Source organism: Hyperolius riggenbachi, chromosome 7 (assembly GCF_040937935.1).
Source record: "Hyperolius riggenbachi isolate aHypRig1 chromosome 7, aHypRig1.pri, whole genome shotgun sequence".
NCBI classification, from domain to species: Eukaryota; Metazoa; Chordata; class Amphibia; order Anura; family Hyperoliidae; genus Hyperolius; species Hyperolius riggenbachi.
The window spans coordinates 7,167,906-7,194,035 of record NC_090652.1 but is presented as its reverse complement, the minus strand read 5'-3'; the positions used below and the strand labels follow the sequence as shown (position 1 = coordinate 7,194,035).

The 26,130-nt window shown below is 45.5% G+C and overlaps 1 protein-coding gene across 1 annotated transcript in view; it reads left to right on the top strand.

Moving 5' to 3' along the window:
* DRG2 (developmentally regulated GTP binding protein 2) overlaps nt 1–26,130 on the top strand; it is a 47,502-nt gene that overhangs the window by 5,375 nt on the left and 15,997 nt on the right. Inside the window, exons 2-9 of the mRNA XM_068243535.1 lie at nt 320–480; nt 2,766–2,855; nt 5,759–5,819; nt 10,463–10,553; nt 10,741–10,813; nt 13,039–13,129; nt 19,627–19,724; nt 22,713–22,789. Of these exons, the coding sequence (XP_068099636.1) occupies nt 320–480; nt 2,766–2,855; nt 5,759–5,819; nt 10,463–10,553; nt 10,741–10,813; nt 13,039–13,129; nt 19,627–19,724; nt 22,713–22,789 (742 nt within the window). The remainder of the gene's footprint in view (nt 1–319; nt 481–2,765; nt 2,856–5,758; nt 5,820–10,462; nt 10,554–10,740; nt 10,814–13,038; nt 13,130–19,626; nt 19,725–22,712; nt 22,790–26,130) is intronic.

Here is a 26,130-nt window from a genome sequence, read left to right as displayed (position 1 = left end):
AAACAAGAAACAATTTACATTGGAGAAATTTACCAATCCTTACTTTCTGCCTCATCGCTGTCTCACAGTCATAAAATGACAAATCTGTCACGTGATCATATTGATTCTGCTTTCTATTTATCTGACAGGAAGCAGAAGTGTCTCGAGATCTTGTGATTACAACCAGCCAATCAGAGCCCTATGAATTGTTTACATGTCATAGTGATTTCTCTGACGCACTCACGTCGGCGGTAGAAACGTGCCAGTTTCTGTGGGGTGATTACACATGCACTGCTTTGCCCGGTCAGTCATGTGACCCGCTGTTCACTTTCTCTTTCAGCTACGGAATACCATCTGGGTCTCCTGAAGGCCAAGCTTGCCAAGTACCGGGCCCAGCTGCTGGAGCCGTCCAAGTCTGCGGCCGCCAAAGGAGATGGCTTTGATGTGATGAAATCTGGGGATGCCCGCGTGGCACTGATTGGGTTCCCCTCTGTGGGTAAGGTCGGTAACCTCTGCTATATGATTCAGGCTCATCTAATGCATTATATGTCTAGGAGAAAATTACAGGCTTTAGACACCAGGCATTTCAGTCCTCACCAACCTAAATGTATGGAAAGCAATGAAAACTGAAGTGAGAGGGATGTGGTGGCTGCCATATTTATTTCCTTTTAAACAATACCAGTTGCCTGGCTTCCTGCAGATCTCTTTGGCTGCAGTAGTGTCTGAGTCTCGCACCTGAAACCAGGGTTGTGGAGTCTGTACAAAAATCCTCCGACTCCTCAGTTTGTGAAACCTCCGACTCCAACTGACTCCAGGTATTCAAAATTGCTCTTACTCTTACTCCAGTTCCGACTCCGCAGCCCTGCCTGAAACAAGTATGCAGCTTATCCAGTCACACTTCAGTCAGAGCACCTGATCTGCTGCATGCTTGTTCAGGGGCTAAGGCTTAATGTATTAGTCCAGTTTCAGGCTACCGGCTGGCGTTAGCGGTGCGGTCTGGGGGCCACATTACACCGCCTTAAACAGGCCTTCGGGGCGGTAATCGTCGTCTGGCAGCCGGCTAAGCAGGAAGTGACACTTGCTTCATGGGGCCGAAGCAATCACGTGGGTGGAATCGTGTTGCTATAATTACGCTTCTGCAATACGTAAAACTTGCGGCGGGTTTTCACACACGCGTCACCATAGACTTACTTGACTTCTGGTCCGCCGCAGAACCATGCGGTAAGGTAGATCTGTCCTTCTGTCAGGGATGCAGTGCAAACACCACTTCCATCGTGCCACCGGCACCCAAATCCATATCCCTCTCACTTCAATTGCCCTTAAAGCAAATCTGGTGTGAGTGAGACCCCACCCCTTCAGCCCTGTTTTGGGAATTTCACAGATGCCCTCTTAGCCATCCTGTGGCCTCTGACAAGTTTAGCTGTTCTAGGAAAAATCATAAATACCTTTTAGCAGGGCTCCTAAATTGTGCTCAGCTGACTGCAGACACTCTTCATCCCCTGACTGCCCAGCATAGTCTTGTAGTCTGGGACACGCCCCTTCCATTGGTGCGGCAGGTCCTCGTCTTCCCAGAGTCCTGAGCGAGTGTGACTATAGAATGGCAGCTGCAGACAAGTGAGCGCTCTTTCAGCCTCACTCCGCCCCCCCCATCTAACACGAAGAAAGGGCATCCATATTATATCATTCCTTTCAGTTTGAAGCATGCGGCTGTTTGAGCGTGGCTGTTATGCCTGGATATGTCCGGCAATGAAGAATATTCACTTTTGCATATGCAAGTGCGGATCCATTTGTTTATTTGGAGCTTATATAAATACATGCTATAAATACTGGACAGTTTTTATGCATGAAACGAAGGTTTAGAGCGCATGAGCTTGCTGGGTAACTCTGGGTGTTTCAAGTCCTACCCCATAGAGCCATATTAACCCATGCCATGCACTGATGAGTCCCAACCAATCCAAAACAGTCTGTATGCATGTTGGATTATTGTGGCTCTGTACAATTAACAAGCCGATATTGCATTCCAGCGGATCTGGGGGTGTGGCTAGCTTACAGGGATGACAGAGGATGATTTGCATATTCAGCAGTTATGCATTGTGTGAGACATCACATCATATGCTCACTCCAACCTGAATAATCGCAGATACCTTCTGTTTTAACCACCTGAGCGGTCTGGACGAGCTCAGCTCGTCCAACACCGCCGGAGGCTGCCGCTCAGGCCCTGCTGGGCCGATTTACATCAAATAAAAAGCAGCACACGCAGCCGGCACTTTGCCAGCCGCGTGTGCTGCCTGATCGCCGCCGCTCTGCGGCGATCCGCCGCGAGCAGCGGCGAAAGAGGGTCCCCCCAGCCGCCCGAGCCCTGCGCAGCCGGAACAAAAAGTTCCGGCCAGCGCTAAGGGCTGGATCGGAGGCGGCTGACGTCAGGACGTCGGCTGACGTCGATGACGTCACTCCGCTCGTCGCTATGGTGACGATATAAGCAAAACAAGGAAGGGCGCTCATTGCGGCCTTCCTTGTTTATTCTGGGCACCGGAGGCGATCGGAAGATCGCCTCCGGAGCGCCCTCTAGTGGGCTTTCATGCAGCCAACTTTCAGTTGGCTGCATGAAATAGTTTTTTTTTTATTTAAAAAAAACCCTCCCGCAGCCACCCTGGCGATTTAATCAGAACGCCAGGGTGGTTAAGAACCCAACATTTTGTTTTAGTCTCAGAAGGATTATCTGTTGCTAGCAATGAGCTCTGGCAGTACAATAGACAGACACGGGTCCTTTTCTTTTCTCATTCCAGTCCACCTTCCTGAGCCTGATGACCTCCACAGCCAGTGAGGCCGCTTCCTACGAGTTCACGACACTGACCTGTATTCCAGGAGTGATAGAGGTAAGTGTTTTCCAGTGAGCAGAAACTAACACAAGTGCTGCTAACACCCTCTATGGCCCGCAGGCACCAGCTGAAAAGAAAAGGTTCTAAAGTAAACCTTTTTATATCGGTGTTTTTTGATTGCCAAGTAGAAAGAGATTTTCAGAATACAGTCTTCAGGGCTCGTTTCCACTATAGCGCATCCGCAGGCGGGCACTGCATGCAGATTCGCATAGTCAATGTAAGTGGATGGGGCTGTTTCCACTTGTGCGGCGGCGGGAGCGTTTTTCGGTGCGGCAGAAATCTGCATGGCAGAGCCGTCAGATTTTGCGTGCGGCAGGAATGCGGGCGAATCGCCGCTAATGCATTTAATAGGGAAATCGCATGCGGCTTTGTCATGCGGATTTCGCGTGCGATTTCGCATGGTTTGCTATGGAGCTTTACTCAGGCAGTGACATGGTTAAATTTGCCTGGCTCCTTGCCATGCGAAATAGCATGCGAAATCGCGGCTAAATCCGCATGCGGAAACGCAGCCGCATGCGATTTCTTCTGCGGTGGAATCCAGGCGATTCCGCACCGCAACAGTGGAAACAAGCCCTCAGAGTATATTCTTCCTCTTACCTAAACCATATTCCCCTTTTTAAAGAGGATCTGAACTCAGGACTTCCTCCCTGCTCCAAAAGATACGCAATAGCATAATAGCCTTTACAGAAAAACCTTTCCTCATTACAGCTGATACAAATTCTACAGTAAATCTGCAGGTTGTCTACTTCCTGCTTTTATGGAAGCAGACATGGGATTAACACCCTGTGTTTACAAATTAGCTGATCTGCGGAGGCATTCAGCGGACTCAGCTGACAGATCAAATTAAAACTCGGGGAATTAGACAGGCTAAACTCTTTAAATACATACAGGGTGTATTTCTCTATTTTTCCTTTCTGTCCTTTGGAAGAGTTCAGGTCCACTTTAAAGGATACCACAACTGACATGTGGCATAATGAGATAGACATGGGTATGTACAGTGCCTAGCACACAAATAACTAGGCTGTGTTCCTTTTTTTCTTTCTCTGCCTGAAAGAGGTAAATATCAGGTATGTAAGTGGCTGACTAAGTCCTGACTCAGACAGGAAGTGACTACAGTGTGACCCTCACTGATAAGAATTTCCCCCTTTTTTATCTCTTTCTTGCTCTCAGAAGCCATTTTCTTCTAGGAAAGTGTTTTATAGTTGGAATTTCTTATCAGTGAGGGTCACACTGTAGTCACTTCCTGTCTGAGTCAGGACTGAGTCAGCCACTTACATACCTGATATTTAACTCTTTCAGGCAGAGTTAGAAAAAAAGGAACACAGCATAGTTATTTGTGTGCTAGGCACTGTACATACCCATGTCTATCTCATTATGCCACATGTCAGTTGTGGTATCCTTTAAAGCCATCTGAAAATATGAAACCTGTATAAAATGATCCTCTACCTAAGGGAGATTCAATGATGTGGTCTTTTGTGGGGGGCAGCTTTGATTTACTTACCTCTGAGGGGGTGGGGGAATTGGTCATGTCACAGGTCATCGCAGTGAATGCTGGGAGATGTAGTCTGTAAGAAACTATACTTTGGTTGCTATTGGCAACAACACTACACCTTTTTTCCGGCACCAGCAACTCATTAATAAGAGCTGCAAACACGACTCATCACAGCAACAGCATTGGAGATAGAACTTCTCAGGTGTCCTCAAAGTTTAGGAGTTTATTCAGTCAACAGATAAGACAGTACATTTCGTTACATCTTAGCGAAGCAGATTATTCTGTAGTAAGTCAGTTGCGTTACAGCTTCTTGATTCCATTGCATGGAATCCGATCTCCTCTTATGTCTATCCTACGTTACATCTAGGCTACGTAATATCTAGACTACGTCTTATATACAGCATACAGTTAGATAAGGTGACAAGACAAAAATAAAAGCCAGCAATGACAGAAAGCAAAAGACTGCCTCTCCGCAGCCTATCATCTGTTTTAATACCGACCAGGAACGAGTTAAATGTGACATCATCTGAGCCATACCCCCCAAGCCTACAATTGGCGTGCATGGGCCTGGGACTCACCTTATTAATTAATCCATTGCTTTATACCCTAGTTACAAAGAATGCAATGTTTTGTAAATATCGGCTTTGCTTACCTTTCTGTCATCTCACGGTCGGCAGTTTAGACCTATGGCCTTCCACCAGGAACATGTTCCTGGTAACTGACTGCATCATCTCTTCTGCGAGAAACTCTGCTTAAAGGTAGACTCTGCGCACCAAGCCTTTTACCTAACCTCAGTTCAGGCAACTGAGGCCTACATATAATACTTCAATTATAACATAGTCCTTGTCGGCTGACAATGCGTTTTTTTTCCGTTGTAATTTTACAATGTGATTTTGGTACAATTTTCCCTGGGTGCTAGGAGTATAAGGAGTAAAACGCAGAAGAAATGTGGCATATTCGACTTTTGCAAACAGGCAAAACCGCAGTCACATTGCACTAGTGCTGGTTTGTAATGCAGATCGTAGTTTTCAACATTTTTAACAAGTGCGTTTTTATTGGTGATTTGCGGTGGCTATTGAAAAGTCTTATACAGGATAATCGCACAGAAAATGCAGCATATGGCACCTTTGCAATAGGCAAAAATCGGAAAAATGGCACCACGATTACACTGTTATCACGGTGGTCGTGCAGTCAGTAAATCGGGCCAATCCAAAAACCGTGATTGCATGCGGCGCTGGTGGAAAGGGTCCCTCCTGTGATTCTCGTTAGTTTGCTGTTTGTCCTTTCGCTTTGCGATGGGATGTGGATGCAATTGGAACATTTCGAAATTTTGCATGTAGTATAGACGCTCTAAATGGTGTCGGTTATGCTGAGATTATCATGGGTTTTTTTTTGTTTTGTATTTCAGTACAAAGGAGCGAATATTCAGCTGCTGGATCTTCCCGGAATCATTGAAGGAGCAGCTCAAGGTGAGTGTCAGCTCTTGAGCCATGCAGTGGTGGCCGCATGTTGTCTGACTTGCTGATTTACTTGTTGTAACGAGAGCTCTTTGTCAGTAATTCTTTCACTTTAGGCAGAGCAGTCTATATTTTAACCTGTTCAGCACCGCTGTACTGTATATCTACGCCCCTCAGCACCGGGGGCGTAGATACACGTATCTCGGCATTTACAATGGTGCTCACACACACCTGCGACCCCCCCCCCCCCCCCCCCCCGCGCGGCAGAGTACTGATGGGGGAATAGGAACATGTGTTCCCATTCACCGATCAGCGTGCCTGTAGTGAATAGTCATCTGGCACAAAACAAAAACTTTAGTGTGGCCTAAAAATAAAATTGCACACATGCATACATACAAAATAAATATAAAAGTTATAAAAAAAAAAATAAAAAAAATCATAGTTACCTTAGCGCTTTACTATGTATGTCATAAGGGTATATCATTACTGTATTATTTTTGCAAATTAGGGCTTGTAATTATTGATCTAGTTTAACCACTTCACCACTGAGGGGTTTTACCCCCTGAGCACCAGAGCAATTTTCACCTTTCAGCGCTCCTTCCATTCGTTCGTCTATAACTTTATCATGACTTATCGCAATGAAATGAACTATATCTTGTTTTTTCCGCCACCAATTAGGCTTTCTTTAGGTGGGACATTATGCCAAGAATTATTTTTTTCTAAATGTGTTTTAATGGGAAAATAGGAAAAATGTGGGGAAAAATTTTTTTTTTCATTTTTCGGCCATTATAGTTTTTAAATAATGCATGCTACTGTAATTAAAACCCATGAAATGTATTTGCCCTTTTGTCCCGGTTCTAAAACCATTTAAATTATGTCCCTATCACAATGTTTGGCGCCAATATTTTATTTGGAAATAAAGGTGCATTTTTTTCATTTTTGCGTCCATCCCTAATTACAAGCCCATAGTTTATAAAGTAACAGTGTTATACCCTCTTGACATAAATATTTAAAAAGTTCAGTCCCTAAGGTAACTATTTATGTATTTTTGTTAATTGTACATTTTTTAATTTTTTTTTTAATTACAAAAAAAAAAATGGGGAGTGTGGGAGGTAATGAGTTAATTTTATGTGTAAAAGTCATTTATTTGTATGTGAAAAATGTGTAGGGTGTAGTTTACTATTTGGCCACAAGATGGCCACAGTAACTTTTTGTTTTAATGCGACCTCCAAGCTTCCTTCCGGAAGCTTGGAGGAAGATATAAGGAGGCTGGACACGTGAGTTTTTTCTCACAATGATCGCGCTGCCCATAGGAGAGCAGCGGATCATTGCGGGGCTTAGATCAACGAACGGGAATGGATTTTCCCGTTCATTGATCTCTGGGCGAGCGGGCGGCGGCGTGTTTACTAGCGGCGGGCGGCGTGTTTACGAGCGGGAGCGCGGACATCGTCGGGAACGCGGAAAGTACGTATTTCTCCGTTCCTGGTTGTTAAAGGATGGAAAAAGGGGCGGAGAAATACGTACGCGCGGGGGTAAAGTGGTTAAAGAAACACAAAATAGAAAAATACACATTTTATTTCCAAATAAAATATTGTTGCCAATACATTGTACTACGGACATAATTTAAACCTAGTAATCACCGGGACAAATGGGCAAATAAAACATGTGAGTTTTGTCTATTGCAGCACATTTTATTTTAAAATCATAATGGCTGAATTCTGAAAATTGGAAGTGGATCCAAGATAAACTTTTACTCATTGCATAATTGTATTCCTTTCATATACTTTATAGGGAATCCCTCAAGCCAAATACTTTTTTGCTTTTGTTTTAATACTCTAATTCCCTATAAACTAAACAAGCCTCGCCCACAGGTTTTCAGAGAGCCTTGGCAGTAGCAAGGGCTCATGGGAGCTCAGTCTGGGCTGGAGGAGGAGGAGGCTGAGTGGTGAAGATGCAGATAAGCTTACCTGTGTGTAATGCTTAAAAACAACATGGCTGCTGTCATTGTATTACAGGAAGAAATAATCATATTCTATTGAAGCTGTTTGCAGCTAGATTTGCTGTCTAAACTTTAGATAAGATATATAGACAAGTTACTTGTTATAGTTAGTTTTTCATCTTGGATCCGCTTTAAATATTTTTTTCCCTTCTTATTCCCTTTAAAATGCATCTATATATATATATATAATAGAGTAAGTGCCTCAACCTTCGAGCAAGAAGAAGAAGTACTTTGCATGAGAAAATGTATGCGTGCTCAATCACCAAGTTTTAGGCTTCTTTTCCACGGACTGTTGAGCTGTGTGCTCAACAAGCAGTTACCAGGCAGCAGCGAGCAGTTACCAGGCAGCAGCGAGCAGTTACCAGGCAGCAGCGAGCAGTTACCAGGCAGCAGCGAGCAGTTACCAGGCAGCAGCGAGCACTATGCAGGGTCAAAAAACCAATACTGCAAAGCGGTCGCCCTGCTACATGCCAGTGATGAGCGAAAATGCAAAAATTTGTTTCGATAAATTTTTACCGAATTTTCGCCTAATTTCGTTTTGACAGGCAAATTTTCCATCTAATTTTTTCACGTTAATTTTCGCCTAAGGCCAGTCATTTTCGCATTACTTGCGTATGATTGCGGACATTTTCCACATAAGGGCATTAGCGCCCGCATTCAGAGAAGTTTCTTGCGCATTATTGCGGGCATTTTTCCGTATAAACGTTCGCATAGATTGAATTTCCATGCGGATTATTGTGGACATTTTTCCGTATAAGGGCATAAGCATCCGCATACAATGAATTTTCGATTCTGGTCGAAACGCAAATATTTCTGAAGATTTTCGTGAAAATTCGCCAAAAACGAAAACGGGATTTTGGAGGCGAAAATTCGCAAGCAACACTGCTACATGCTACATTAGCACTATCCAGGAGCGCCACGGGGAGGATTCCCAATGCCCCCCTTTTATACAACCGGGGGGACCACAGGGTCCCAGGCTCTCTCACTGCCTGGGAACCACAGCGACACCCCGGAGGGGGAGGCGCAGGCGACCCCCCCCCCCCCAAGCGTGGCCAGCGTCGGGGAGAGCCGTCCACACCCACCTCCTAATATTAAAAACAGGCACTTACCTTAAGGTCCATTGCGTTCTGCTACATGCGCATTAACTTGGGGGCACCACATGAGAAAGGAGAGAAGCATGGGTCACCCCGAGCTTTGGAGCTCAGGGCTGGCTCACATACAGCACTCCAGAGGGGGGGAGGACAGGTGCAGACAACTCACTCCAGGGCTCACACCACCGGAGCAAGTCATCCACCACCTACCTCCAAAGGATACAAACTGCAAAAAATGCTTTCCATGAGAAAATTAATGCGCATGTAGCAGAACGCAATGGACGTTAAGGTAAGTGCCTGTTTTTAATAGTGGGAGGTGGGTGCAGACGGCTCTCCCCGGCGCTGGCCACGCTTGGGGGGGGGGGGGGGGGGGGTCGCCTGCCGCACCTAGCCTCCCCCTCCGGGGTGCCGCTGTGGTTCCCGCGGTCCCTCCGGTTGTATAAAAAGGGGGCATTGGGAATTCTCCCTGTGGCGCTCCTGGATAGTGCTAATGTAGCATGTAACAGTGTTGCTTGCGAATTTTGGCCTAAGTCATTTTCGCATCGAAAATCCTGTTTTCGTTTTTTGGCGAATTTTCACGAAAATCTTCAGAAATATTTGTGTTTTCGACCAGCATCGAAAATTCATTGTATGCGGATGCTTATGCCCTTATGCGGAAAAATGTCCACAATAATCCGCATGGAAATATAGACTATGAATGTATTTTGTAGGTACTGATCTTTTGCAGGAACGGATCTTTTGCAGATACTGATCTTTTGAATGTGTACAGCAACTTTGTGTGCAGCATCTTGCAAAGATTTCTATCTAATGGGGAGTTCAGCTCCATAGAATAGACTGTGTAGGTGTGGCTCTCATACTGCATGGAAGGGGGTAAGATTTCTATCTGATGGGGAGTGCAGCTCCATAGAATAGACTGTGTAGGTGTGGCTCTCATACTGCATGGAAGGGGGTAAGATTTCTATCTGATGGGGAGTGCAGCTCCATAGAATAGACTGTGTAGGTGTGGCTCTGATACTACATGGAAGGGGGTAAGATTTCTATCTGATGGGGAGTGCAGCTCCATAGAATAGACTGTGTAGGTGTGGCTCTCATACTGCATGGAAGGGGGTAAGATTTCTATCTGATGGGGAGTGCAGCTCCATAGAATAGACTGTGTAGGTGTGGCTCTCATACTGCATGGAAGAGGGTAAGATTTCTGTCTGATGGGGAGTGCAGCTCCATAGAATAGACTGTGTAGGTGTGGCTCTCATACTACATGGAAGAGGGTAAGATTGGTCTGTGATCTTTCATTTTTCCAAAGACTTTTATCTGATGTGTGTACCCCCCTTTATTCTTCTTGCTTCAAGGTTGAGGCACGTACTCTATTAGATAGAAGATGCGGCGTATGCTACGACGCGGGACGGCTAGTATAAAATAATTCTTAGCAAAAAGTACCACCCAAAGAAAGCATTTTGGAGAGAAAAAAAAAAGTATAGATCATTTTGGTGTGATAAGTAGCGATAAAGTTTCCAAACTGACATATGTACTGTAACTGACGCTGATCACTGCACTGTTTCCTGTTGCAGGGAAGGGCAGGGGTCGGCAGGTAATCGCTGTGGCCCGGACGTCGGATGTTGTGATTATGATGCTGGATGCCACCAAAGGAGAGGTTCAGAGGTTAGTAATGAGATCACCATGTGCTTCCTGCGTCTCTACGCCTCACATAGAAATGGAAGAAGAAGAGTTAAAGGACCATAAATGTAAAATACCTGATAACCCAAATGAAAGTGCACTTCTCCCCGAGTAAGACTTTGGCTACGATTGTGGGGTGGCATCTGACTGTATATTTCTGTTTTCTCTTCAGGTCTCTGCTGGAAAAAGAGTTGGAATCTGTCGGCATCCGTCTGAACAAAAATAAACCCAACATCTACTTCAAGGTAAATGATTGCTGGTTGGAAAGCTTAAAGTGGATCCGAGATAAACTTTTACTCATTGCATAATGACCTCTAGACTCCAAAGAACAGTATAGGGGTTGGAGGGGGCCATTAGACACTTTGGACCTTTAAAAGAGAGGACACTGGGACCTAGTGGCAGGCCAACCTCAATGTCTAGTGGCCACCTTCCTCTTATAAAGGTGTCTAATGGCCCCCTCTAACCCCTATACTGTTCCCTGGTGTCTAGAGGTCCTCCCTCCCCTACACAGTTCCCAGGACTTTAGAGGCCCCCACCCTCCCCTATACGGTTCCCTGGTGTTTAGTGCTTTCCCCCTACCTCCCCATATGGCTTCTCTGGTGTTCTAGAGCTTCACCTCCAATATAGCTTTGCTGGTGGTCTAGAGTGGGCCAAACATAATGCAAAGTGGGGAAACCACTTGAGGGCCAAATGTAATGTCTCCGAGGGCCGCATTTGGCCCATGGGCCGGACTTTGCATGTATGGCTTAAAGTGAGAGGAATATAGAGGCTGCAATCTTCTGTATTGAAAATGCCAACCAAGCTGTCATGCTGAACGTTGGGCTGCATGTATTACACACCTGCAACAAGCATGCAGTCAGCAGTCAGATCACCCAATCTTCATGCCATTAACAACCATGCATGTTCTAGGCCAGGATAGTATGATAGTACTGTATAGTACAGTGGTCCTCAAACTAAGGCCCGCGGGCCGAATGCGGCCCCCTTAGGCTTTGTTACCGGCCCCCCACATACAAAATGTATTACTTATAGATGCGGTCAGCTACATCTTTAAATATTGGTGGTCCGCATATAGCATAGCAGTGCTGGCACCACCCATCCACATGGAAGGCAGAAAGCAGTAATTAGCTGGTTTCCAATCACATTCCACATCAGGTGACACTGCTGTCCAATTAGACTGCATGTTGTCACCTGGGTATGCTTCACTGTCTGGCCCACAAAGACTTCTACATCATTTTATGTACACTCCGGCCCCCCAGCAGTCTGAAGTATGTTGACCCGGCCCTCGACCCAAAATGTTTGGGGACCTCTGGTATAGTAGGATAGTGTTATAGACAGAGGATCAGGACAACCGTCATAGAGGAAAGTCATTTATGGCAGACTCTGTGTCACTCCTGCCTTTTGTTAAAGGGAACCCGGGGTGACTGACCTATGGAGGCTGCCATACTTCTTTTTAAACCATGCACGTTGCCTGGCTGTCCTGCTGACCCTTAACCCCATCTACACGATACGATTCTTTGTATGATTCTATTACGATACGATTAAATCCGACATGTCCGATCGGGATTCAATTCGATTTGCCGTTGTTCTGCAATGGCAAATCGAATTGAATCTAATCCCAATCGGACATGACTGATTTAATCAGATCGTAAATAGCATTGTAATCGAATCGTACAAAGAATCGTATCGTGTAGATGGTGCTTAAAGGGGAACTTTAGCCTAAACAAACATACTGTCATTAAGTTACATTAGTTATGTTAATTAAAATAGATAGGTAATCTAATCTCTTACCCACCCTGTTTTAAAAGAACAGGCAAATGTTTGTGATTTCATGGGGTCAGCCATCTTTTTTGTTGAAAGGAGGTGACAGGGAGCATGAGACACAGTTCCAGCTGTCCTGTGTCCTGATCACCCCTCCCAGCTGCGCACGCTAGCCTTCAAATCTCAAATTAAAAAAAAAAAAAAAAAAAAAAAATTGCTCAAAAACAGCAGAAGGAGAACAACATCATCAGAAATCCCATCATGCTTTGCACAGCAACAGGGGAAAAATGCCCGGACAGTTTTATTCTGTGCAGCTAAAAATGATGCTTTGGTAAGAAAAACAAAGTTCTGATGCTGTGAAACTGTTAAAGAAACACCAAACCTTTTCAGTGCTGCTGAGTAGATTTTTAGTCTGGAGGTTCACTTTAATACTTTTACTCACAGCCCCTGAACAAGCATGCAGATCAGGTGCTCTGACTGAAGTGTGACTGGATTAGCTGCATGCTTGTTTCAAGTGTGTGTGATTCAGACACTACTGTAGCCAAATGGATCAGCAGGACAGCCAGGCAACTGGTATTGTTTAAAATGGAATAAATATGGCAGCCTCTTGTGGCAATATGGCTCTCTTATATCAGGTTCTTTTTAATGCTGATTGTGTCTAGCCCAGACTGACAGGCCGCTCCTAACCGGATGTCTCTTTATTTCCTTGCAGCCCAAGAAAGGAGGAGGAATCTCATTCAACTCCACATTGCCTCTCACTCAGTGCTCCGAGAAGCTGGTGCAGCTCATTCTCCACGAATACAGTATCCTGTTTCCTAACGTAGCGAATCATAGCCATAGTAATGTGACAAGCAATACATCTCTGGCCTTCAAGGACCGCTATCGCCAAACACTGAAAATACATGTAAAAACATATAAATAAGGAGTATGTTTCTTCCAGAGTAAAATGAGCTATGAATTCCTTTTCTTCTATGCTACTGTCACAGTAGGTAGTAGAAATCTGACAGGTTTTTGACTAGTCCATCTCCTCATGGGGGTTCTCGGTAATGTATTCTTTACAAAAGCAATCTGTGGAAAAGATCTATATAGAAAAGGCAGGCAGTCCCCTACCTGTTTGCGCACTATTCTGGCAGTTGGACGGAGCAACAACCATTCACAAAGCGCTTTTGAAAATAAAGAAAACCCTGAAAATTCCCCTTGAGGAGATAGGCTAGTCCAAAACCTGTCTGGTTCCTACTACCTACTGTAAGTGACAGCGACATCCGAGAAAAGTAATTCATAGCACATTGTACTCTGGCAGAAATGTAATTTTTAGTTATGTGTTTTCGTGTATTTTAATCTTTTGGGGACCCGCTGCCTCCCCCCCCCCCCCCCCCCTTAAGAACCAGGCTATTTTACATGCCGGGGGGCGCATTTGGGGGGTTAGGCAGCCGGATCCCTGGTAGGGCTAGCTGGACATGGTGTCCCTCTTGTAGGCAGGTGTCACTCTGTAGCCAGCAGCCATTACTCGCCTTCCAGGCTCCAGCGATGAGGAGCTGTGGACCCCTCGGCTCTGGCCGGCATCCCCGCTCGTACTGTCGCTAAGTTCCAGGTTACGGCTTGATGATGTCATCAAGCCGGGACCCGACACTTGCGTCAGAGTGAGCGGGGATGCCGGCCAGATCGGAGGGGAGCGACGATCGCCGGCGATCGTAGTGATCACGTGATTAGCAGCCAATTGGGCGGCTCCTGATGACTGAGGGGAGATGTCAGCTGTCATATGACGCCCCTCTTGGGTGCACACGATCGGCAGGCGGCGTAAGTCCTACGCAGCATCAGGCTTCAACAGCCACAAGTGCGGCGTAGGATTTACCTACAGCAGTCCGGAAAATGTTATATTTTACGATTTTTACAGGTCGTGGTCCTTTTCGTGTATGCAAACATACTCCCTCCGTCAGCAGCTTCCGATTCGCTAGCTGAATGGTGGGTTTTGCGCTGCGTTCTTCCTGCACTCCCGATTGCCCGGTGGATTGATTTGGCCAAGGGGATTGTTCTCCCTATTCACCTCCCCCGTTCGTTTTCAGTCGTACGCCGCGGGGCAGAGGCTGTACAGACGCTGCTCTCCTCCCCTAGAGCAATGTGGCACCTGTACAGTCTTGTCCCTGAATTGTCACTGATGTATAGAGTCCCGATCCCTGCCTCGTATTTGTGTACCAGGCTTTAAAAGACAACTAAAGACTAAAGTGAGAGGGATAGGGAGGCTGCCATATGTATTTCCTGTTACACCATGCCAGTTGCCTGACAGCCCTGATGATCTCTCTGGCTGCAGAAGTGGCTCAATCACACACCTGAAACAAGCATATGGCTAATCCAGTCTGACTTCAGTCACCTGATCTGCTGCATGCTTGTTCAGGGGCTATGGCTAACAGTATTAGAGGCAGAGGATCAGCAGGACAGCCAGGTAACTGGTATTGCTTAAAAGGGAATAAATATGGCGGCCTCCATATCCCTCTCACTACAGCTGTCCTTTGAGAGGATGTGAAGGAAGGCACAGCCACGCTCCATTGCACATGTCAAGCGTATACTGCGTGATTTTTCCAGGAACCTCCCGGACAGGTCCACCATGAGATGATCTAGGCTCCTCCCAGGAACAGGAAGCGTCCGCATAGAGTACTTCATTAGTCACCTGCACGAGCCAGTTTGACGTTTTCTGTTCTGGAGACAAGAGTAAGGATGATGAATGAGATACAAATAATTTTGAGTTGATGCGGCATTATGGAAATTTTGTATGCAAATTTATGCAGGTTGAACGGGAACCAATCCAATCCTGCTGAGGTAAAATTCGATTGGTTCATTTTTAAGCTGCATAGCTTTGCATTGACATAACTTTGCATTGATAAACAGCAGCTATTCAACAGCCCGTTTAGCGCCTAAACGTGCTGTTGAATAGCTACTGTTTATCCCCTACCTTATTACCTGATGAGGTGGGCCTTCTCCTGCGAAACGCGTTGCATCTATTGGGGTACCAATAAAGTATTTATGTCAGACAGTTGTCTAGTCTGCTTTTGGAGGCAAGTCCACCACTACCTCCCAGCATATTTTACAAGTTTTTAGTGATTGTTTTTATCCGGCTGGCGCCTCTGTTTACCTACAAGTTTACAGTGTCCACCCCTGGTGGAAGGGGGCCCACCCCTATCTTTTTCCTGCTCTACAGAGAGCGACATCTTAACCCTGAGTGAGGACAGGTCTAATCTCCTCACCTGCATTTACAGTGGTTGCCTTAGCGGTAACCCTAGTTTGTGAGTATAACTTTCTCACATTACATTTCACCATATATCTTTCTGCATACTACACTATATTGGGCTCTCGGTGTCTCCTTCTTGGAATAAAAAGTTGTCCAAGTGAAGTGAGCACTGAGTCCGCAGCCCAGCAAGGGGACAAAGCCAGTAAAGCCAGTCATTTAAAGCGGATCCAAGGTGAAAAACTATAACAAGTAACTTGTCTATATATCTTATCTAAATTTTAGATAGTTTACACAGCAAATCTAGCTGCAAACAGCTTTAACAGTATATGATTTATTCCTGTGAGACAATGACAGCGGCCATGTTCTGCTTGTCATCATTCATTACACAGGCAAGCTGCTCAGCATCTCCACCCCTCAGCCTGTGAAAACTCCACTCCCCTCTCTGCCTCCTTGCCTCTGAAATCTCTGGCTAGTAACACCACCTCCTCCTCTTCCTGCCCAGGCTGAGCTCCCATAAGCCCTTGCTACATAGGTCTCAAAGTGCCAAGGTGCTGGAGGAGTTTATTTCGGATCCACTTTAAATAGTTACAATAAAAATAACCACAATTGAATGTTCTCTTATGCCACCACTAGGTGGAGTGCTTGTACATCTTTTTATTACTTTATTTTTTACACTCAATTTACACTAACGTTTTTTTTTCTTAAAGGGGAACTCCAGTGAAAATAACGTAATGAACAAAAGTGCTTCATTTTTACAATAATTATGTATTAATGATTTAGTCAGTGTTTGCCCGTTGTAAAATCTTTCCTATCCCCGATTTACATTCTGACATTTACCACATGGTGACCTTTTTACTGCTGGCAGGTGATGTCAGTGGAAGGAGATGCTGCTTGCTTTTTTTTGGCAGTTGGAAACAGCTGTTAATTCCCACAATGCAACAAGGCTCCCACAGTGTGATGTGAGAACCATGGTCCTGACATCACACTGTGGGAGGGGTTTCACCACAATATCAGCCATACAGCGCCCCCTGATGATCTGTTTGTGAAAAGGAAAAGATTTCTCGTGGGAAAGGGGGTATCAGCTACTGATTGGGATGAAGGTCAATCCTTGGTCACAGTTTTTAAAGAGAATCTGTATTGTTAAAATCGCACAAAAGTAAACATACCAGTGCGTTAGGGGACGTCTCCTATTACCCTCTGTCACAATTTTGCTGCTCCCCGCCGCATTAAAAGTGGTTAAAAACTGTTTTTAAAAGTTTGTTTATAAACAAACAAAATGGCCACCAAAACAGGAAGTAGGTTGATGTACAGCATGTCCACACATAGAAAATACATCCATACACAAGCAGGCTGTATACACCCTTCCTTTTGAATCTCAAGAGATCATTTGTGTGTTTCTTTCCCCCTGTTCTCATGCACTGAAGTTTCAGGCTGCTCTTTTCTTCCTGCAAACAGCTTTGCCCTTGTCTGAATTTCCTCAGTATGTGAAAGCCCAGCCAGCTCAGAGGACGATTTATCCAGCTTGTAAAAGATAAGAGAGAAGAGAGAAGCTGCTCTAATCCTAAATAACACACAGGCAGTGTGCATAGAGGGGCCTGGAAGAGGGAGTTCATAGCAGAACCACAACACTGAAGAACTTGGCAGCCTTCCAGACACAGGCCGACAAGTCTGACAGGGGAAAGATACATTGATTTATTACAGAGACAGTGATAGTATAAAGTGCTGCAGTTAGCCAGAACACATTAGAATAGCTTTTTGAACTTGTAGGATGATAAAAAACAGGATGACATTTTTGTTACGGAGTCTCTTTTGTCATCACCACCTCTGTTGCCTCAGGCTTCCCCCACCTCGGCAGCCGTGGGCTGATTGGTGGCTGCTGAGCTGGGGGTGTGCCTTGCCAACGCAGGTAAGGGTGGCCACCGAGCTTTGGAAAAGTGGCTGTCTCGTGAATGGAGGGGCATTGTTTCTGATATTAAAGTGGATCCGAGATAAACTTTTGCTCATTGCATAATTATGTTCCTTTCATATTGTTTATAGGGCATTCCTCAAGCCAAATACTTGTTTTGTTTTAATACTAATTCCCTGTAAACTAAACAAGCCTCGCCCACAGCTTTTTCAGAGTGCCTTGGCACTGTAGAAAGGGCTGATGGGAGCTCAGTCTGGGCAGGAGGAGGAGGAGGAGGTTATTAGCCAGAGATGGCAGAGGGGAGGAGACGAGGCGACTGAATTTGTCACAGGCTGAGGGCTGGAGATGCTGTCAGCTTGCCTGTGTGTAATGTGACAAACAGAACATGGCTGCCCTCGTATCACAGGAATAAAGATCATAAACTGTTGAAGCGGTTTCCAGCTAGATATGCTGTGTAAACTTTAGATAAGATATATAGACAAGTTACTTGTTATAGATAGTTTTTCATCTCTTATGGGCGAGCAGGTGAAGGAATAACCCACTAGTCCTTGCAGCAGTAATAGAGAACCTTACATTACAGGCTCATGCTCCACTGGTCCTCTTTAATCCCATTTTCCAGACTTGCCAATTTTGTTCACTAGTGTGTTGTAACATCAGTTTTTATTGTGCTGCAAGATTGACGCCCAGATCCACCAATCAGCCACGCGGTGCAGAGATTCTGATTGGCTGCTCTGGGTGACCCGCTCTGCTCCTGATCTTTTTGCAGATTGTCATTGGTGAGTAGAGCCATTGTCTGTTCAGGACTGAGCCACCCTTTTCCATCCATCAGCGCTGCGTTTCTAAAAACTCTCTCCCATTGACCCGCATTAAAGTTGCAGCAATATTGCTGTGATTGCGATTTTTCGAAGAATTGCAATCACTGCGATTTTACTGAGATTTTAATGTAAGTCAATGGGAGAGGTTAAAAAAAAAAAAAAAAAAAAAAATAGAATGCAGAGCTGACAAATAAAAAAAATCGCCCACAGTGTGGCTTAGCCCATGGGCATCATTCACATCAGGCAAACACATCGCACATCATCTGCGTTGCGCTGCTGATCCCATTCATTACAGTGATCAGCAATACGCTTTGCCTAAAATGCACGCAGCAGTGCGATAGCGCATCATACTGCTCCACAGCGCACATAGAATGAACGTCAGAAGCGCTCTCTGTAAGAATGTACACGTTGGTTGCTATGGGCAACCACAATACACCTTCGTTCGGCACCATATCACAGGAAGTGTGATAACTTGACTCTAATCACAGCAAGCAGCATAGGAGATGGAACTTCTTAGGCGTCATCACAGTTTCAAGGAGTTTATTCAGTAAACAGATATACAGAGGCTTATCTCTAACAGCTAGATCTCAGCGAAGCAATTGGTTTGTAGTAAGTCCTCTTTGCGTTACTTGCATACTTGATCTATCTCTAATGGCTAGATCAGGCCTCTCTTATGTTACATCTATGCTACGTGGCACTGAGGCCTATATACAGCATACAGATAGATAATGACAATACATTACAAATAAAAGTAAGGGGTGGAAGTCATCAGCTAGACCTCAGAAGAAGCAGCAGTAGTCAGAAGTGGCTCTCTGGAGCCCGTCAACTGCTCTAGTACCCACCACTAAAGAGTTAAATGTGACATCATCTGAGCAGGAACTTATCGCCTGCTATTGGCTGATAAAACCGTGTGATGTGACAGGCACGGTCTTTACTGCGCATGCCCTGGAAAAGTCAATTTCCAGGCACCGGTCATCGTGTTCTGAAGAAGGCAAGGTTTACTGTTCTTGTGAGATCATTTTCATAACAATGGCTCATGTTTATGTTGTTCGTCGCCAGCTGGTCTGGCCTCTGCACTAGATATCTCTGATACAGCCTTGGGAGACCGAATCACACTTCTTCAGTGCTTCTAGAAATCCTCTTTAAAGGGAGACTCTGCAAATCAAGTCTTTAAACTACCCTCAGTTAAAGTAACTGAGGCCTACGAATATAATACTTAAATTCTAACACTCTCTATGCACTTCTGATGTTCTTGCTGACTGCATACTATACACGCTGTTGAAATGCGCACGGCAGCACCTATAGTGTTAATGAGGCTTCAGTACTTGCTTGTGGAGTGCTCCTTAACTTTTGCAGAAATGTTTAACGCGGAGGTTCTGTTCAGAGAAGATTGCAGCCCTGATGACTTCATCGATGTGATCGTTGGGAACAGAGTGTACATGCCCTGCCTCTATGTAAGTCACGTGACTGTGCTGATGTCATAGGGGACACAGCTGCGGTGCTGGTCGTGTGTGTGATTGTCGGGAACAGTGTACATGCCCTGTCTCTATGTAAGTCACGTGACTGTGCTGATGTCATAGAGGACACAGCTGCAGTGGTGGTTGTGTATGTGATTGTTGGGAACAGTGTACATGCCCCGCCTCTATGTAAGTCACGTGACTGCTGATGTCATAGGGGACTCAGCTGCAGTGCTGGTCGTGTGTGTGAATGTGTGTTCAATTCTATAAAACTATCCTAACTGGGAAACCTAGAAGACCAGTTAAAGTGGACCTGAACTCAGAACTTCCTCTCTGCTCTAAAAGATAAGCAACAGCAGAATAACCTTTACAGAAAAATGTCTTTGTTGCAGCTGATACAATTCCTGCAATACGTCTGCAGTGTTTCTACTTCCTGCTTTCACAGAAGCAGACATAGGGTTAACATCCTGTGTTTATAAATTAGCTGCTCTGCCGAGGCAGCCAGCTGACACAGCTGAGAGATCAAATTATAACTTGATTAGTCACCGATGGGGAGGAATAAGGCTAAACTCTCTAAATACATACAGGGTCCATTTCTCTGTTTTCCTTCTGTCCTGTGCACGAGTTATTATTATTATTATTATTTAGTATTTATATAGCGCCAACATCTTCTGCAGCGCTGTACAGTATATATATATTGTCGTCACTAACTGTCCCTCATAGGAGCTCACAATCTAATCCCTACCATAGTCATATGGCTATGTATGTATCGTGTAGTGTATGTGTTGCAGTCTAGGGCTAATTTTTAGGGGGAAGCCAATTAACTTATCTGTATGTTTTTGGGGATGTGGGAGGAAACCAGAGTGCTCGGAGGAAACCCACGCAGACATGGGGAGAACATACAAACTCCTTGCATAAGTTGACCTGGCTGGGATTTGAACCGGGGACCGAGTGCGCAAGAGTTCAGCTCCACTTTAATAGACAGTGCTTTCTGTAGTAGTTCTTGATATGACAGATCCCACACTGACAGCTCCGCAGTATACCGGTTCTGGTAGCCAATCTGCAGCTCACATGTTCCCATCAGCAGTCAGGCATAGTGAGGATGCGTCTGATTGGCCGCTGGAGAAACCGCATGTTCTGAATAAGATCTATTTAGAGGTCTCAAGCAATAAATGTGTCTCTAAGTTCCTTGCCCTCCTCGGGGTCGCCGCCGTGCCCTCCTCGGGGTCGCCGCCGTGCCCCCCTCGGGGTCGCCGCCGTGCCCTCCTCGGGGTCACCACTGTGTCCTCTGCCTGAATGTACATACCCCGGCAGGTGTAGAATAAGTTTATGGCAGTCTCTATATATTTTTAATGGGGACCATGAATGTTTTACGTGTAATTTGTCCCAGAAGGCTGGTCTGACGAGGGGTTTCGGCTGTCGCTGAGTGACAGGACGGGAGTTCAGAGCTGCGGAGAGTAAGCCTGATACCCCTTGTGGGAGTATATGCTGCCAGCTGGATGTGTGGTGCATGATGGAAGTTGTGCTGTATTACTCTATTCCTAGAAAACAGGCAGAACGTTTCCACTGTTTACTAAGTTGTTAGCTTCAGTCCGTCACATTTAAAGTGTAACTGTCGGGCATAAAATCAAGAATCAATTATTTATTTTTATCTGGTAAACAAGTAATAAGGATGCTAACCAGGCAATCCAAAAGTTAAAATCACTATTACTTGTTGATAAATGATCGTTCCCCAGTTTCCCTGACTCTAATTTAGTACATTTCAGCATAAAGTAAGTTGCAGGGCATGCTGGGTTGTGCTTTTTGCTTCTTTGTTTCCCCTTAGACTTAACTAATGCAACCTGATTGGTTGAAGCCTCTTTCTCCCTGTTTTCTCCTCCCACACCTCTGTTCCTCTCTGATTGGCCAATATTTCTCATGCTGAAACAATGCACTTTCTATAGTGAAGGGTGGGGAAATCAGGCAGAGTAAGGGAGGAAATGACATCAGGATTGGCTTCAAAATAGCCACAGTTAAAATGGGAAATGCTAAGGATTTTTTCTTTCTTTCTTTCTTTCTTTCTTTCTTTCTTTCTTTCTTTCTTTCTCTCTTTCTTTCTTTCTTTCTCTCTTTCTTTCTTTCTTTCTCTCTTTCTTTCTTTCTTTCTTTCTCTCTTTCTTTCTTTCTCTCTTTCTCTCTTTCTTTCTTTCTCTCTTTCTTTCTTTCTTTCTTTCTTTCTTTCTTTCTCTCTTTCTTTCTTTCTTTCTTCTGTAGCAAAACTCACTAAAATCAAAATGTGGACAGTGCAATACATATGTTATGTGATTAGAGCAAGTATTTGTCTGCTTATAAACAGTATGTGTTTTGTTTTTTTTCTGAGATAGTATGGCTGACAGCTCCTCTTTAAAGGGACACTTGAAGTGAGAGGGATATAGAGGCTGCCATATTTATTTCCTGTTAAAGAATGCCAGTTGCCTCTTTAAAGGGAACCAGAAATTAAGCACCTTTGTGTATTTTACCATATATATCATTAAGAACATTAGAGAAAACACTTACCATGCTCTCTGTTTCATCCTCACTGCTAAAAGTGTCTGTTATCAGCTGTGATAAGAATCCCGGACTGAGCATTCAGTCTGGCTTTGCAGGGAATAATTATAGCTGAGTCATTATAGCAGAGCCACAAGGGGGCAGGCTTGGGCTTGAAAAGACACCAGAGAAGACAGACTCAGCTATAATCTTTCCGTAGCAAAGCTAGACTGAGTGTTTAGTGGGGGATTCTTATCAGAGGTGAGAACAGTCAGATTACACAGAGAACAATGAAACAAAGAGCAGATTAGGTGTTTACTGTCATGTTCCCACTGATTTATAAGGTAAAATACAAGAGGGTGCTTCGTCTCTGGTTCTCTTTAAGCTTATGCAGCTGTACTGTATGTATGTACAATTGCTGAGATATACGGGCAGATGTAATAACAGCTCTCTCTTCCTTTGTGTTTTTTCCCTCTGCAGGTATATAATAAAGTCGATCAGATCTCCATGGAGGAGGTGGACCGGCTGGCCAGGCAGCCCAACAGCGTAGTAATCAGGTGATTACTCTCTTAGGTTCCAGATCTACATCCTTTAAGGGGCCCATACACTCAGCCGATTTTCTGGCCGATCGATTGCAAATCGGTTGCCCAATCGACCGATCGACGGCCGATTTTGATCGATTTCGATGGATTTCCATCGAACTGGCAGGGTGGAAAATCTAGGTCGATCTGATGAGATTGCTTATAATTTTGCATTGGCCCTAATGGAAATCTGATGGCGAAAAAACGCCATCAGATCGGTTTTCAATAGATTTCAAACTGAAATCTATTGGAATTCTATCCTGGTAAAAAAATGTTCCTTTTACACATCAGGTAGATCAGAATTCCATCTGATGATCTATCTGCTGCTAATCTGACGAGTGTACCTTTAAGGTGGCCATACACTGGTCGATTTGCCATCAGATTCGACCAACAGATAGATCCCTCTCTGGTCGAATCTGATCAGAGAGGGATCGTATGGCTACCTTTACAGCAAACAGATTGTGAACCGATTTCAGCCTGAAACCGTTCACAATCTGTTGTGGTGGTGCTGCTGCAGCTGCCCCCGCCCGCCCGCATACATTACCTGCTCCGCCGGCGCGACTGCAGTCCCCCGGTCACCGCTGCTCTGTCTGCGCTCTGGTCTCCAGGTCCGGCATGCCTCACTTCTTCTAGCCCGGCAGGAAGTTTAAACAGTAGAGGGCGCTCTACTGTTTAAACTTCCTGCCGGGCTAGAAGAAGTGAGGCATGCCGGACCTGGAGACCAGAGCGCAGACAGAGCAGCGGTGACCGGGGACTGGAGTCGCGGCAGCGGAGCAGGTACTGTATGCGGGCTCTATTGCGTCGGTCGTCGGGCACTCGAACGCCGCTAGCGATGCGCTCTTTACCCGCGGGCGATCGACTGTTATTTTCCGCACGGCGCGATCGACGGGATCGGACGAAATGGATCGAAATTCGGCGTGTAGCGTGAACGATTGGCAGCAGATTCGATCCCAGTGATCGAATCTGCTGTCGAAACGGGCGCAAATCGGGCCAGTGTATGGCCAGCTTTAGAGTGTAAGCTCATAGGGACAAGGCCATTGTCATCTGTGGCATCTTCTGTTGGTTGCAGCTGAGCTGTGGACAGACAGTGCTGACTTCCCTGCACTGTACAGGGTTGCCACCTCATGAATACCAGCACATATGAATTCTACATGCCTTGTGGCTAGTTAGATGCAGTTTAGGCACTGATTATGTGCGAGTAGCGCCAGAACCTGTATAACTTAGATGTGCCGGTATTTAAAGTTGTGAGGTGGCAACCCTGCCTGCACATGTGCTGCTGATGCACAGTGTTGCATGCATTTGCAATGAGTGTCCTATCCATCTGCAATCACTCTGCAGTCTTTAGAGTAGCTCAGGACTGAGCCATGATCAGTGAGATGCAAATATTTCCAAGTTCATGCAGACTGTGTAAATGTTATGCAAATATATGCAGCAGTTAGGGCACTTTCACACAAGCAGTTGAAAGGCAGTGGAAAGCCTCTCGCTCTGTTCTAATAGATTATTTACAGCATATTATATACAACCAGCATTTTTTTTTTTTTTTACTAGAACTGCATTCAAAGGGTTACACACAGGCTTAAAGAGAAACTCCAACCTAGAATTGAACTTTATCCCAATCAGTAGCTGATACCCCCTTTTACATGAAAAATATAATGCTTTTCACAAACAGACCATCAGGGGGCGCTGTATGGCTGATATTGTGCTGAAACCCCTCCCACAAGAAGCTCTGAGTACCGCGGTACTCTGGGCAAACTGCCACAATGTAACAAGGTTCACAGACAGGAATTAGCTGTTTACAGCTGTCTCTAACAGCCAAAACAGCTAGGAGCAGCAGTGTTCTCCCCAGAATTTTTTTCCAGCCGGGTGGCATGAAAAAGTAGCCGGGTGGGAAATTATGGTCACGATGGGTGGGGAAAGAGGGTGATGTCTGCTACTACTAGGTGAGAATGGACAGGGAGGATCATGCTGGGGAGAAGAGTAGGTGGAGCACGCTGGTTGTTACCTGGTGAGGTAATCATGCTAGGCATTTCCGATAGGGAGAGAGGATTACACTAAGTGATGCTAATGGAGAAAGGCATCTTGCACTGAATGTTTTGATATGCAATCCGATAAAGTGCTGTCAAAGCCGGATTCATACCAGAAAGGGGCTGTAGACAGGGTGACTAATTTAGGCCCAAAACCACACATCCCCACAGACTGTTTTGTTATCTAACTCAAAAAGTCTCACAATAGTTTTGGCTGTCATAGCAGTAGCAAACCCAGTGTAGACATGCTTGTTTGTCTATGGCTAAACAGCATGCACTACAAAGGAAAATAAAAGTGCTTGGGGGTTTCTGCTGTGGCTTCTCCCCTTAAAAATCAAGCACTAGTAAACAAACATACATACTGTATACAGGAAATACAGTATATAGAGGAGAGAGGAGGGTTCAGTAGAAGAAGTGAATATAAGGAATAGGTGTGAGTGTCTGGGAGGGAGATAGATTCTTTGAGGGACAGAGAGAGTGTGTGAAAAGGACTGGGAAAGAAAAACAGAGGGAGAAAGTGTGTGAGAGAGAAATGTATAAGAGGGAGACAGACTAATGCAGAAAAGAAAATGTTTGTGAGTGGACAGCACAGTGCAGGAAGTCTGCAGACTGATGTCCAGGACAGCTAGCTATGTAACCTCTCCGGGCAGAGCAGTGGGGGAAGGGAAGCAGTAGTGGCTGTAAAGTTGTTTAATACCTGTCTCGGTAGCACAGAGACGGCAGCTGACAGTCATCACAAGGATTCCCTTGCTGGGGGACCATTACTGCTATCAGATAACCATCTGTCCTGCTGCTGCTCTCCCCGGAATGAACGAGCGCTGCTCTGTTCTCTGTGCTGTGACCTCTGATCGGGGGAGGCTGGGGAACGTGCTGGGAAATGTCCTGCATGATGGGAAGACAGGAGGAGGAGAGCCGTTCTCTGCACTACTCACTCAGGCAGATCAGTGAGTGACTCATCAGAGGGAACACAGCAAGCCCACGTCCTCAGTTCTTTCTCTGTGTGCTCCTCCTTCAAAGCTCCCGCTGTCAGGGCCGGTCCTGGACTTTCTGCTGCCTGAGGCAAAGATCGTAAAGGCGCCCCCCCCCCCCCCCCCCAATATTTCTACAAAACATGAGTGGCGGCAGCCAGCCAGCCTTATCATCATTATCGACACGTCGGCGGCGCTCGCTGCTCAGTGACTGACCGTGACAATCAGCCGCAGCCAGGGCAGCAGAGCGGGCGGCAGCCGCCGCCATCAAATCAGCAGGCTTAGGCACTAGGCAGCGTCACCAGCGTGCAGCCTTGGAGGAGAC